The sequence below is a fragment of the Melopsittacus undulatus genome, chromosome 6, assembly GCF_012275295.1.
Source record: "Melopsittacus undulatus isolate bMelUnd1 chromosome 6, bMelUnd1.mat.Z, whole genome shotgun sequence".
NCBI classification, from domain to species: Eukaryota; Metazoa; Chordata; class Aves; order Psittaciformes; family Psittaculidae; genus Melopsittacus; species Melopsittacus undulatus.
In genome coordinates, this window is record NC_047532.1 from 74,124,167 (window position 1) to 74,138,603 (window position 14,437).

At 46.3% G+C, this 14,437-nt stretch overlaps 1 protein-coding gene across 2 annotated transcripts in view; it reads right to left on the bottom strand.

Annotated features, from left to right (window-relative positions):
* Window positions 1-14,437, bottom strand: part of MED12 (mediator complex subunit 12) — a 36,775-nt gene that overhangs the window by 7,111 nt on the left and 15,227 nt on the right. For both annotated transcript variants that reach the window (XM_034063648.1, XM_031048224.2), the window contains exons 19-38: window positions 13,670-13,833; window positions 13,278-13,409; window positions 10,832-11,059; window positions 10,490-10,634; window positions 10,074-10,194; window positions 9,281-9,382; window positions 8,483-8,596; window positions 8,055-8,218; window positions 5,015-5,194; window positions 4,771-4,842; window positions 4,313-4,473; window positions 4,056-4,217; window positions 3,859-3,970; window positions 3,526-3,615; window positions 2,986-3,095; window positions 2,371-2,506; window positions 1,944-2,105; window positions 1,048-1,425; window positions 574-718; window positions 165-370 (exon numbers count right to left, since the gene is read on the bottom strand). In XM_034063648.1, the coding sequence (XP_033919539.1) occupies window positions 165-370; window positions 574-718; window positions 1,048-1,425; window positions 1,944-2,105; window positions 2,371-2,506; window positions 2,986-3,095; window positions 3,526-3,615; window positions 3,859-3,970; window positions 4,056-4,217; window positions 4,313-4,473; window positions 4,771-4,842; window positions 5,015-5,194; window positions 8,055-8,218; window positions 8,483-8,596; window positions 9,281-9,382; window positions 10,074-10,194; window positions 10,490-10,634; window positions 10,832-11,059; window positions 13,278-13,409; window positions 13,670-13,833 (3,084 nt within the window). The remainder of the gene's footprint in view (window positions 1-164; window positions 371-573; window positions 719-1,047; window positions 1,426-1,943; window positions 2,106-2,370; window positions 2,507-2,985; window positions 3,096-3,525; window positions 3,616-3,858; window positions 3,971-4,055; window positions 4,218-4,312; window positions 4,474-4,770; window positions 4,843-5,014; window positions 5,195-8,054; window positions 8,219-8,482; window positions 8,597-9,280; window positions 9,383-10,073; window positions 10,195-10,489; window positions 10,635-10,831; window positions 11,060-13,277; window positions 13,410-13,669; window positions 13,834-14,437) is intronic.

The following is a 14,437-nucleotide window of genomic DNA, read 5'->3' on the forward strand; positions in this document are numbered from 1 at the left end:
GTGATGCATCAGAAGAAAAGACAGAGGAGACACCAACTTTTCAGGCAGAAACAGATAGGGTTTGAGAGCTCTGTCTAGGAGGGACAGCAACCCCAGCAAACCGAACAGCTTGGACTTGCTGTACTGTGTGGTCTAGCAACAGCAAGCGCACAGCACTGACTTACCAACTTTGCTTGAAGCTGCTGCCTCAGTATCTGTCCCTGGGACACTGGAGGCTGCTGTCTGTACACTGCTGGCTTGTAAGAAGGGTCAATGCCCATCATGCTCCCCATCCCTGGAGGCAGTACACCACTATAGGGAGGACGACTCTGAACTAGTTTCCCCAGTGGCATGCGTACGGGTCTGTAGGATGTATCTAGGCGAGGGCCACCTGCAAGAGGAAGAGAAAAAGGCTATCAAGTTCCATGCTATTGCTGATCCAGAATGACTGCTCATCACTAGACACATGACAGGAAAAGTGGGAGGGAGATGTAGGGGAAAGTAGAGGGACGTACATAGGACCATCTCACAGAAGTGGTTCTTACAAGAGGCTCCCAAAGAAGTGCAATACACTCAGCTCTCCTGTGCACCTACCTGCTGGAAGAGGCTGATTCTGAGCATAGAGACCCACTGGTGATTGCCCATACGCCAGCCTTGACATAGTGCTTCCTGACTGCAAGAGATCCGTAGGCATACCAACTCCATATGAAACCCCTCGGCTAGGGCCCAAGACAAAATCCTGCAAAGACAAAGAACGAGTAAAAGATCAATGTCCACTGGGAATTCATGGATGGATGAAGAGTATGAAAAGGTTGCAAAGTCCACAGGAGGAAGCGCAGGACGCTATCTGAACTGGGCAACCTTCTTCCCTCCTGTCAGGTATTAAGGAAATGTATCCTCTGCTGTAGGCTAGAGAGAGTGGGACAGAGCTCCAGTACTCCCAGCTGAGAGGAAACACATCCCATCTTCACCATTACACCACTCTCAGACTCCTCAGGAAGAGAGCTCTGTGGGAGTGCTCTGTGACTAGGAGATGGGGAGGCCCATAGCTGTTGGGCAGTCAGTTACCTCGGTTTTGCTGGCAGATTGGTTGCGTTTCTTGGTTTTGCTCTGTTTCTTCTTGCGTTCTTCAGTAGAGGTGGCAGGATTGGAGCTTGTTTTATCAGCCTTGGCTGGTTCTGCTGCTTTCTTCTCTGGCTCTAAAGCCACAGGTGTAGGAGGCTCTTCCTCTTCAGGGGGCAGTGGCAACGGCTCCAGGTAGTAACTGCGAGGCTTAGGTTTCAAGTGCGTGTGGTACAGAAGAAGCCTCTGCTGCTCCTCAAACCTAGACACCCTGCGATCCACCCGGACTGTCCCAAACCAGCCCCAGGAGAGGGGCGCCGAGTGCTTTAAGCCCTCAAACAGATCCCAGGGGGAAATCTTCTGCTTTGTAGAGACTTGCAAACCCTTTAAGGCAAAAGAGACAAGAACCTCCAAGTCCCTGTTGTTTCTCCTATGAAGGTACAGGAAACTCAAGGTTTTTTTCAGTCTCTACTCCATGTGCCTGAGCCCTTATTAATGGTCCCTACTCTTCCACATACAGTCATTTCTAAAGACTTTCATCAACAACTGCCACCCTCCTTCATCCCATCTGTGCCAGTCTCCTGCACACTGGTACTGCCCAGTGACTTACATGACAGAGATTACAGGTTTCTTTTTATGCTTTATATAGCCGTAAGTACCAAACCAAAGATTAAATAGCTTCTCAAGGCCATAGCAGCATTTATCACTGAGCTTTAACACCCAGCTTTGCCCTTTTTGGACATGGTCATGTGCCAACTTGTCTGTGTACAGCTAGCCGCTTCAAGCTCAACAGGCAACAAGGCGCTACATACAGAGGCCTCTTAAGCTGTGTAGACTCAAGGCATAAGAGGACAAGGTACCTGCACTTAAGAGCTATGATGCAGACAAAAGGCTTCACTAACCTCCTTCTTGAAGATGGAGTCAAATCCAGCTATTTTATTGCCTTTAGTATCAATGAGGGATCCCTGAGGTTCACAGGTGATGACATCTCGGGTCTGCTTGGGAAGTGGCAGTAGCTGTCGCACCTTCTCCAGGCTGTCAGACTGCCGGTCCCCCAGCTCTTTCTGCACAAGTGGAATAGAGAAGACTTGAATAATTGCTTAGAAAAAGTCATCCAAAGGGCCACTTGTTGGTGTCAACTTCCAACCCTGCATTACCTAGCACACTTTTCACCCTTCAGCCCTACAGACCCATTGGGGTCACCTTCACTGCTTCACCTAAACAGCAGCAACAGGACAAGTACCATTTGCGAGACCCAGGTAAATCTGCATAGCTTGTCAAGCACTACACATCACACACTGCTTCCCATACAGGGTTGGTGTCCCTCACCCTGAGTTTCTTGACAAGATTCATGTATGCCCGCTTGTTCTCCTCCATGCTGCCCTGAGAAATGCTAGACATATCAGCAGCCAGGGTACCGTTGATGAGAACACTCAGCATGTCCAACACGGTGGTGAAGAGTTCACTGTTGGTGAGAGCAGAAAGGTCAGAGACACCAAGAAGCAGTTATAAAGCCTCTATCATCATAGTAACGCCAAATGTTACTAGATTGCCAAGAGTCAGAAGTGCCAAGCACTCTTCAGACTAACCTCCCACACTAATCCTCCTTTTGCTTACTCACCACAGGGTGTTTACACTTGAGTCAAGTGCAGTATCACAGATTAAAACTGGTATCCTGCCTACCCATTCAGCTTCTCCAAAAAACAGCTCTCCCCTGCTTACTTCTGTGCAACTGGAAAGCCAGATTTGCTCTGGATATGTCAGAGTGCACTTGGATACTATGATCTAGGTTGTAGACTGCTATTACTCTGAAGTCTCTTTTGGCTGTCACAGTATTTCTGTCAAATAATATAGAGAGGCAGCTAGCTCACATGAGAAAAGAGGCCATGCTAACAACTGCCTTTCTTGAGAAGTGTATGGATCAGAAGTCAGACAGAAAGTTACTTGTTTGACTGCATGTCCACGGTGCCACTGCTGATGATGTCCAGGAGAAGCACAGCCCATTCAGTTGTCTGCTGTGTACTGCGTTGAACTGTGTCAAACATTCCTCCCACCTGGCAGAGGAAAGTAATTTAGTCACAAGGAGACCATGAAGAAACGCTACAGTTCAGGAGTGAGAAAGGAGTTTAAACCAGAGCAACTCCTGTACTACAACAATTCTGGCTGAGAGCTGAACCAGACTGCAGTCAGCAGGACAAACCTCAGATGCAAGTAGTAGTGCTGTGGAATGCAAAAGCATTAAAATGGGAAGGCACATCTCCAAAACAGAGGCCAAGGCTGTGGATTTCATCCTGGCAAAATACAGCAAAAGAGTTTTTCCATGCACCCTATCCCACTCAGAGCTCAAGAACCAGAAGCAGCACAAGTGCCTCTCTTACTTCCTTGCCTCAGAACATATATAGCCCCCTCCAGCATGTGCCTGCTCCAGAGAAAGGACAGAAATAGGCAACTCTTCATCCCAGATGGTTTGGTGCAACTGCTCACCAAATTCAGCCGTAGCTTGAGGGCCTCGTGCATCAGCTGCTTGGCTTTGCAGTCATCTTGGTACTGATCTTCCCGCCAATTCGTTACTATCTATGAAATGTACAAGAGAGGACAGGGCTCACAAACTGTATACTTGAGTTTATAAAGAGCTGTTTGTACTGCCCACTGTCCAGTGACAGAGATGGTCAGCTCAAGCACCCCATACCAAGCAGGGTAAGATCTTTGCAGCACTGAGCATGTAATCAGACAGACAACATCCCTGAGGATGTGCCCAATAGCCTTGCTGGAGGTGCAAGCCCTTAAGGGAAGTGAGGGGAGAACCAAGACACCTACCTGCTGAACCTGGCTGTATAGAGAGGTGAGGAGGCCTTCCCGCTGCTCATCTTGTCCTTTCAAGCATGTTAGCACCAGTGACAGAAATGGCTGCTGGCTTAGGAGGGACATGCTGCAGAGAGAACAGAGCTGGAGCTATGCTGCCAGGCTGGGGGATCAGCACAGCAAGCATTGTCTGCCCTTTCTGCAGGACTCACCTCTTCTGCTTCTGCCGGTCCCGCTCTTTGCGGGATGATGACCCCAGATGTTGTCCTTTCTCCAGTTCTTCTCCAGCAGCTTTCAGCACATGGCCCTGCACTGATGTTGGAAGCTTGGCAATCAGGGGGGCCACCAGCCACACACCTGATCTCTCCAGGGAGCTGTGACAGCATAGGAGAGAAAAGCGATTTGCCATCCAACATACGATTCAGACTTCCCTATATACAAGGCAACTGCATACTGGGACTACACCTACCTGAGGATGGGTTTGGATTTGTTACTGGCAGGCGTAGCACTTGCTGAGCTACTGATATTGTTGAGTCCATTGCCAGCACAGCTAGCAGAGCTGGTCTCTGCTGATTGCTGGAATACCTCAATGGTGGCTTTGGCTATATTTTCTAACAAGGAGTTCATCTCCTGGAGATAGGAAAGAAGAGATAGCAAAGTCTTGCTCCGAGAGCACCCACTGACAGGGCTTGCACAATTCAACTCAACTCAGTACAAACCCAGTTTGCCAACTTCCTCATGTTTGCTGCTTTTCAGGTTTCAGACTCATTGCATCCTTCTCATGCTTTGCTTTTACAGGCCTGACACCCTCTTAGTTTAGTTTCTCCTTATTCCCATTTCTGCCAGGCCACCTCCCCACCACCTCATAAGTAGCCACTTCAACACTGGCAACACATTCCTCTATGGTCCCTCTGAGCAGGAACTCACATTGTTTGTTGTCTGCTTGATCATGAGCTGCAGCTCCAGCGAGGACTGCCTCATGGTCCACTGATCCAGATTCTGCAACACACACATGCATACTTCATGAGTCCTTACCTCACATCAAGATACCTCAACCCACACCTCAACCCACGAACATCAGACCCCTCAGAGGGCCACATTTTGGACAACCCCACTCTAATGCTACACCAGGCAATTACTAGGACACTCAGATACTGCCAGGAGCCTGTACCTGTAAGATGCGTTTAATCCTCTGGCGCTGAGGATTTTCTCCTTCCTCATTGTCCAGCAGACGGTGTGGGTAACAAATCAGCTGCATCAGCCTCTGGGCCTGTGTGCTGCTCAGGACAGGATCCTGCAAGTCATTGCTGTCTTCACAGAGGGACTTCAGACATCGCTCGCCTACCCACTCCTGCAAGATGAAGACAGTCAGCACAGACAAACTGATGTCTGACTCCAAACTGGTGCCTCTGCTTTCAGCTTCAGAGAGATGCAGGGAACATAAACTCATAAAAACCTTATTAGCGTGCAGTTATGCCTGATAATCATTTCTCTTCATGAACTGTATTATCCTGATTCAGCAGGCATCAGGCACAGCACAGCAATCACAACAGAGGAAACATCAACTTTGACGAGTCAGCAGTGGTGAAACACAGTAGCTGCTCTTTCTTTTGATAAAAGATTGGTGTGATTTAACAGTAGAGTCCCTGCCATGCCCAGGCTCCATCCACACTGCTGCTTGGGCTCAAAAGATCAGAGGTGATCACCTTTAATTATTTGGTCTATTTCTGCACAACAAAGCCCTGGAGCTGTCCTATGTTAAGAAATTCAGGGCTGCAGCTAAGACTATACTAGGACTTATCTTACGGAAAAGTACACCCCTTAATTCACAAATTGTGATGGAAAAAACACTCAATCCTTAGTAAAAAACAGTGACTCCTTAAAGCCTGGATGGGGAAACAACTGACTGGACCCAAGCCGCTTACAGTCACAAATCACGAGAAGGTAGACAGAAAACTGTTACTGTCAGCCTTTCAATTCCAGTTGGTGCTACCTAAATGTACAATAAAAATAAAGGCAGCAGTTTCCAAACCAAGCATGGAGTAGATGCTTCTTCACACAATTTACAGTTAACTGCAGCACTCGTTACTGCAGGATTTTTTCACATTGAAAATCAATTAAGCAAATTCATGAAATTTAAATCTACACAGGACTGCTACACAAGCACTTCTGCAGCTGCAGAGCAAGCCCGATCAGAAAATTCTTCCACTGAGAAGTGACAACTACAGGAGAAGAGATGAGGACCCAGTTCATGAAGCACAGGTGCTGATGCTAAGCCTAGAAAGCTGGGAACAGCCCCTCTCAGCAGCAGCCAGCATGCTAAGCACTAAGTAGAGCACAAAGACTGAAAAGGCTAAATCTCTGGTTTCAAATCTTTGTGAACCCAAAGCCCAGAACTTCAGCTTCATCCCAGATGAAGTCTCCACTTTGCCAGTACACGACCTATTGTATATCCAATGCCTACTGCATTTCTGCCTTTAGTGTTGCTACATCATAACCTCTTGAAAATTCCTCACCTACATAATATGCATATCCTTGGGAAGACCTTTTATGTCACTTGTTCAGCTTCCTGCAAGAATTCAGACTTCATCTCTAGTCCACTTTATTGGTATAATCAACTACCATCTTCAACCCTGAGGGACTTCTAGCCTCGATCTGCAGTATTTCTTTACAAAACAGGCACCTCTGCAGGCTTTATAGTACTGAAAGGGCCACTCATCTTTTTCCCAGGAGAGCACTATGAATGCATTCTCCAAGCACTATGGACAACCCCACCATCCCAATTGCCAGGTTCAAGTTAGCACCTTTGACTCAAGCCTCCCTCTTGGTTCCCGTAGTGGTTTATCAGAGCTCTATGAAATTAACCTTTTCAAAAGGCCAGTCACAATTATGCTTCTTCATTTAAACAGGCCTAAGGGCAGAGCAGCAACTGAGTCATAATCATTTGCACCTAAGAAACCTTTAACTTAATTCTATTATCTGTTCCTTTTCTGCACCCGCTCATGATGAAGTCTATTACAAAATATACACCTGAATATGTGATTCATTTTCTGAGCTTCAGAAATCACAAGCCATAGTTTAAGTCATGCTACAGACATTCCAGAATCGATGGTGTGAGTCCTGCAGCGTCCACTGGTCACACTGGAGGTGGTAATATTAAATGCATCATTTTACCAGCCCTTTCCAGCTGTAGGAACCCTGCAGCTCTGGAATGATTTGGTGGCTGCTGTTTATTGTAATGCTCACTTCTACATAACCAGTCCTGCCAACAGGTGGTATGAATAGTGATACCTGATACTGCTCTTCCCTCATGTACAAACACACTCTCTTTCCTACCTACTGTGAGTCCTTCCTACATAGACTGAGACCAGCAAGTATCTATTTCTGCCAACACTGCAAGCCACTTTTCAGTAACACCAAGTATGTTGAATTTATGCTCATAAATAGGTGGCTCCAAATCTTCTTTGGTGGGCTGGGACACTGCTAGCCAATATAGCTAGCCAATTAATGAGTAACACCATCACAAAGCATGAGGACAACACAGCACTAATGTGTTGTATTTACACATTAGTAATACGGAATATAGGTTTTAAATTGTAACTCTGCATCTTTCCTGTTGACAGAATAAGTTTGCAACCAAGGACAACCTGCAACACCCATTTTCATACAGTAATGGTAACAGCCACTCCATTCTGCAACCAAGTAGCTTATTAGCCAGGTTTCAGTTCCTCAAATGTCAGTTTTCAACAGAGGAACAGAAACACTGATACTGTCAGATTAGGCTAAGCAAAAGATTTTTGTTGTTGTTCCTTTAATTAACTAAACAGGGCACTGCAAAGTCCAGGGATACATTAACAGTCTAGCTGCAAGCAACACTTAAGCTGCATTCTGAAAGGCCATTTATCATTTCAGCAAAATCTCTTATCTTCTTTGACTCCAGCACACATCTCAGCAAACCACTCCCAGCATTCCTCTTCTTGTACATGAGCCCTGTGCTGTTGCCAAAGCAAAGGGGATGTGCAGTCCCTGCATACTGTGACACCCAATTCTGGACAACTGCTTGTCCCTCTGGTTTTTGCTAACAGTGAGCAATCCTTTGCACCATCATGTGGCAGAAGCTTCCTCACAGAAATACCTGCCAAACCCAATCATATGAGATATATAACACCACAGAAGGGGTAAGGACAAATCTAGAGATGGGACAGACTCACCTGTTGACATATACTCCTTAGTACATACTTGGCATAAATATCCAAGCTAGCGGTTTCTACAGTTACTACCCGACCACCGGACTTCCTGGCGCCCAGTTCATCATCCATGAGATCATCAACACCTCCAAGGTGGGAAAAGCCAGAGCCTTTGAGTTCTGCATCTCCTGCAAGAAAAGCACAACTGTCACTTAACTATCAATACTAAACCCAGACTGACCCACAAGATACATTGAGCTTTTAAAAACTCTCTCTGCAGCTAACTGATAGGAAGCACATTTACAGTTCAACCAAAGGGCTTCAGACAAGCCACATATCCACCAAAACAGATCTCCTCTGGCCTTCTATACAGCCAAATGCATGAAATACAGTGCGTTTCTCCCATCCCCTAAAAAACCTTCTGAGAGCTTCAGGCTAACACAGGTACGCACCCAAAACAAAGACAGCCTTCAGTACTGCGAAGACCGCTCCATCCACAATCCGGTTCTGGGAAGCTGCCAGTAAGTGACGGTCACAGGAAGAGCGAATTCCCACCGTGGGTTTGTCTGCAAAGAGGACAATGAGGAAGGGCAATACCCAGCAAGAGAAAAATCCAGAGCTGCCTGAATTATATGCTAGCCAGTACCGTAGAATCCAGCTCAGAAAATCCTGAGGCAAGTCCTTTTCCCAACTTTAACATCGAACTAAGTTTCATGAAGCATAGTGCCAATCATGAAACTAACCCATGATATCCAAATGGGGAACAGCGCCTGTGGCACGAATTCAAGTTAAAACACTACCCTAACTAGATTACAGGCTGGGTTTAGAGATCTGCGCTATCAGGATACTGATGAGGAGCCAAAATCAGAGCTTCCTGGACTGTTTCCAGACAAAAAGGGAGCACTGTAAAATAGCAGCTTCTGGCACCAAGTTAAGAAGCTATACAAAGCTCAAGACAAAAAAGAAGTGATCATTACTCTAATGGTTTAGTGACAGCAAGGCCACCTCTACTGGCTGGTTTCCTGCCTCCAAGGCCTCCTCCCCCCCAGCATGCCCAGATACCATGGAATGACATAAATAGAAGGATATTCTTTTTTGTTCTCTGCAGAAAGTAGTTTATCAGGCTTTGCCTGCTTTATTCAAAGCAGGCAGGTCATGATCTCTAATCATAGGACCAGTATTTCTTTTCTTGGGGTGCAAGAGCCTAAGTACTTTCACAATACAGAAAGGTTCTACTTCCATTCACTTACTGCCATCCTGCTGGCATGGGTTCAGCTGTGGAGTCTTAAAGAGATGGAGCAAGATCCGGCAGGTCAGGCGTGCTCCTGGTTCTGAGTCCTGTTCACTGCAGGCTATGTAAAGAGAACACTCCACTGAGACTTCTTAAGCACTGGGACACTGATTCTCCATCCAAAAGCTATTCACAGTGCACTGCTCTGAAGCAGACAGTTGAGAAGCTGCAGCAGCCTTACTGTATTTACAAATATGGAGCATGTGCAGCAATTAACATGCAAGTGAGCAAATCAATCAGTATTATCCCCAAATACATGCACACCCGTCTGCTTGTTCCATTTTTCCAACTTCACCCTGTCAGAGTCTGGGTATTGCAAACCCCTAGGCAAAGCTAGGAAGGCAGAGTAAAGGCAGAGTAACTCAGGTGCTGTAGGCCCAGCTGGTCAGCTGGCTGCTCTATCCAATATGCTAAGCTGAACCACATCAGCAGTGGGAAGAGTACTACTGGAGTTCAGAGCCAAGTACTCTGGCCAGACAGTGTGGCTGATCACATCTCTCTATGCTTATTTCAGCTTGCACAAATAACTCCAGAGAACAAGACACTGAAAAACCTCAGCACAATCAGTTTTTGACAGAAACCAAAAGGCCAGAAACCCTCTAAAACAAAAAGCTCAATTCTGAAGTACCATCCTACTAAAGAAGTATTGGAGTCATGTTTCACAACTATGGAGTTCAGAAAGTATCCTTCAAGCACAGGCCTTTGGGCCAAAACTGAGACTAAAGACCAGTTTTCTGCAGGGATGCACTTACCAGCATTGAGGAGTGAGGGAATAGCAGCACAACGAATCAGGTCCTCCAGCAGCAAGCACTGCCGGGCAATGAGAATGGCAACAAAGGTGGCCAAGGAATCATGGAAAGATAAGTCACTGACCTGGAAGAGAAGACATCAGCCAGTGATCACAACAACCTCTGCCTCATTCCCTCTGTCAGCAATTCCTCAGCTTGCCTAGGAGCTGGGGGGCAGAAGGACCCATAACCCCAGGTCAATGTCCACAAGCCGCCCAGGCTGCAAAAGGTGTAACACCAAAAGGTAGCCCTGGTTTTCAAAGCCTTTCCCCTGTCCTCAGAAGACAAAGCCTCCATCCCTTGTTTATTTCTGCCTTCTCCCATGGGATCCCTCCACTCCTGCTTCAATTCCTTTTCCCCTTTTGAATGTTTGCACTTGCATCAACATTGCAGAGGAGATCATTGAAGCCACAGGTCCCATTATTGGAGGAACAGCACAAAGCTTTGAGCACACCCAGCCACTCAGCGCTTAGAGACTTGCAGTAGCCAGTTAGCTCAGCACACAGGATAGCAATGTCGTTCACCCTGGTAAACAAACAACGAAAACAGAGGGTCAACTTTGCTACTCATGCATGCCATCAGGTCAGTGATTCTCTAAGGGACCCCAGCCTTTGCTCCTTCTTTCTCACACCCCAACATAGCCAAGGAATGGCTACTGGGTTTCTTACCCTCACCTAAAGATTTTACTATCTCAATAGAACCATGCAAGTTCTGCCTCTCACCTGTCTGGGTCATGGTGTCCCACACACACATGCATAAGTGCATTACAGACAAAACTGTAGCGGTTGGCTGGGTTTTCATTGAGACTCTTGCCCAGGTTGGTGTATGTAAAGTTATGTGCAGATGGATTTTCAATAGTGTCAATCATGAACTCTGGTTCCCATAGCATGTTGGAGTCAGATGGCTCAACATTGCAGTAGATTGTATTCTTCACCTTGGAGCAGAAGTCACTAAACAGGACAGGAAAGATTAGGAATACAAAAACGTAAGCTTCTACTGAACTCTGATAAGTAAAGCAATCCTGTGCAAGACAAGTCCTCCCTGGGCAAGAACACGGGAAACTCAAGATCACTGTGTACCAACAAAGCCTCAGTCAGAAGAGTGAAGCTGGTCCTTTGTTGCAGAAGCACCTAGAAGTTACCTGTGGACTGGATGAACATAGCATAGGAATGGCTATTACAGTTCAAACGCGGGAAACACCTAGCTCAGCCCCTGGTGTCAGAGCAGCTGATGCCCGAAGAGTTTAAGAGCAAGGAGGGCACACAGCAATACTGCTCCAGCATCCTTCACCAACCTGCTGCAATCTAGGGCTCACAGATATTCAGAGTTAAAGATAATGCTCCCCTCAACAGATCTTCATGAAAATTTGCCCACCTACTGTTTGAATCCCATAAATTTTTTACATTCACGACACGGAATAAGTTCCATGATAACTCTGAGAACTATGAAGTTTATTCTTCTGTTCTTAACCTACCATTTGTTATTTTCCCTTCATTCCTTTTTGTGCTTATATTATAAAACAAAAGGAACATTCAGGTTATTTTCCATATCAACAGGAATTGACAAACTTCTATCATTCCACTTGGTCTCCCCTTCTGTGGGGAGGAGATTCAGTTCCTCATAAGTAAGTCCTTCCAAACCTCTGGTCATATATCCACCCTCCTTTGGGCCTAACTTCGTTTCATGCTTTTTAGTCTGTTGCCTCAAACCACAAGGCACAGTTGTACCCTGACTTAAACAGTGATCTAATGATGCTCTCTGATCTGATCTCTGTTCCTTTCTAAACAGTAGATAATATTAAATTTGCATTTTTAACTGTTACTGAACACTCTGATACTCTCAATTATGTATCTGTTAAAGCTCAGACAGTAGCATATATCCATACCTACACAGAGTTTAGAAGGGGTCAAGGCCAATCCTATGTGCAATTATTTTATGTTTAACTTCATCTGCCAGTTTATCACCTTGTCACCATCACTGTGCCCTACTACAACAACCTGCAGCCACATTCTCGGGCTACATGCTGAATAACAGGTATATGAAAAGTTTTGATATAGCCACTCATACAACTTCCAATGAGGAGAACAGCATAAGCACTTGCAAAGTCCTCAGGACTCCTCAGGAAGGGATCACCCTCAAACTATTAACTTCTTCCCATTCCTTCACTTCATCTCTAACCTACTGGTTGCCTGCTAGAGGATATTCCTTTTCATCTGTGGCCATTTACTCTAAAGCCTTGCTGAACAACTTTCAGGAGTTCAGTTAGACTAAGATGAGGTTTCTCCTTTCCATACGTGTGATGAACTCCTTCAAAAAACTCCAATGCACCTGCAGCCATAGCACTCCCTCTTGCTCTCAGTTCAGTCCAGATACGACTTCAAGGGCTTTCAGTAGCCCAGAGTTTAGCCAGTTGACAGCAAGGCACAAGACACTTTCACAACCCCTCAGTGGGGGTAACACTGAGGGTTAGATGTCCCTGTGGCATATCTGCACTGAAAACACCAGTATGGAGCAGGAGCTGTGAGAGAAGACAAAGTGAAGCACTGTACTGGGAAGTAGTCAGGAGAATCGCCCTTCCCAGGATCACATAAGCAAAAAGACAGGGAGATCCAGGTACTCCCACCTCTGGGCTGCTAAGGGAGGAGCTGGAGAGAAGAGTTCCTGAGACAACTGCAAATGGCAAAAAGAAACAGGGTAAAGTAAGCTCATGCGACAGAGCTTGGAGGCAACATCAGCAGAGCAGAACCTGAACAGCCAACAGGGGCAGAAGGATGAGGAATGCAAAGGAACAAACTCACAACCAAGCAGAGAAAGTTCAGAAGCAGTCCAAAGATTATTAGGCAGCTGAGCACAAGCAGAGAACAACCTTTAGAATTTACTGCTCAGTCATCAGTTTGGTAGGAACAGACTTCTCTACTTCTATCATTTAGGAGTGGGGTAAGAAAAGACCTGTGAAGGTACAGAGGACTACTGAAGGCAATGTACTAAAACCAATTTAACAATCTAAGATTATACCACAGGTAAATACTGCCTGTGAAACAGCTGATACTTCAGCTCCCCATTGAGAGGATCTCAGAGACAACCCCATCAAACAAGATTACAAGCAAAGCTTAAGACAAGATTCTGCACTGGTCAGCACCCACTGCATCCCATCTAGGTCATACTCACCTAAAGAGCTCCCCAAATTTACTTTTGAGATGACTGCAGGAGGTATACAGGTCGTAGAGATAGGCCAAGATACAGCGCTCTGCTGAGGAACCATCTGAGCGGTTCATGCCATGTTTCACCACCCCGCACAGACTGCATAGAGACAAAAATAACTGCTGCAGGGACACAAGAAGAAAATCTGAAGGAATAATCTCATTACATAGATATCTTCCTGACCTCACAGCAGCAGTGCTCAGTGGGCAACATATCCTGTTCCCCACAAATTCTGTGAGCTGAACTTCCAGACACAAAGCTGCTGCCATTTAGGAAGGATACAGATATATCCCTGCCCCTTACAAGCCACCAGAAGATATACTGCTTCCTTCCACACAGTGAGGGGAAGATTCCCTTACCCTTCGAAGACTTGAGCCATCTGGTCCTGGTTCAATATAAGGCAGGAGTGGTAGTGCCGCAGCACAGCCACAATGCACAGGCACAAGCTGGTAGTGTAGCTGCCAACAAGGTCGGAGGATTTCAACAGCAGTTCTGCCTCCACCACGCTCAGTTCATTCAGCAACTGCACTCAATGACAGAAAAACCCTTCAACAGCCACAGGGGTAAGGTATGGTCAGAAATGGAGCAGGCACCAAGACCACACCAGCCTATAGGACCTGCCAGGAAAGGGAGTGGCAGGTGCTCTGTGCCTAGAGATGTACCCTTGAAACAGCTGGTATACCATACTTGAGCAATGTCTCACTCAGACAGTACCAAGGACTGTCAGTGCTAGGGTATCAGAGAGAGAATAGGATATGGCCACAGATAGTAGCAGAAAGCTTGTTTGGTACTTCTATGCTGAGTAAGTCTCTATGAAGCTCCCTTTTTAAGGCTAACAGCCTTAATTCAGTCAGCAACCATAGCAAGGCTTCAAGAGACACCTGGCACAGGCTGCAGAAGCAGCAACAGGATTTTAGCAGGATCCAGAAGGCAGCCTGCACTGCTATGTGCCAAGGATTCTTCCAGGGCAGCGAGGTGGAAGAGCTGCTGGAGACAGACAACTCCCTTCTCACTCAGCACAGGGCCTTGCTGCAGCCAGGGACAGAGATGCAATGCAAGTCCTTTGGAGACAACCCTGCAACCTCTGGAAGAATAATCCTCAGAACACAACATGTAAGACTACTTGC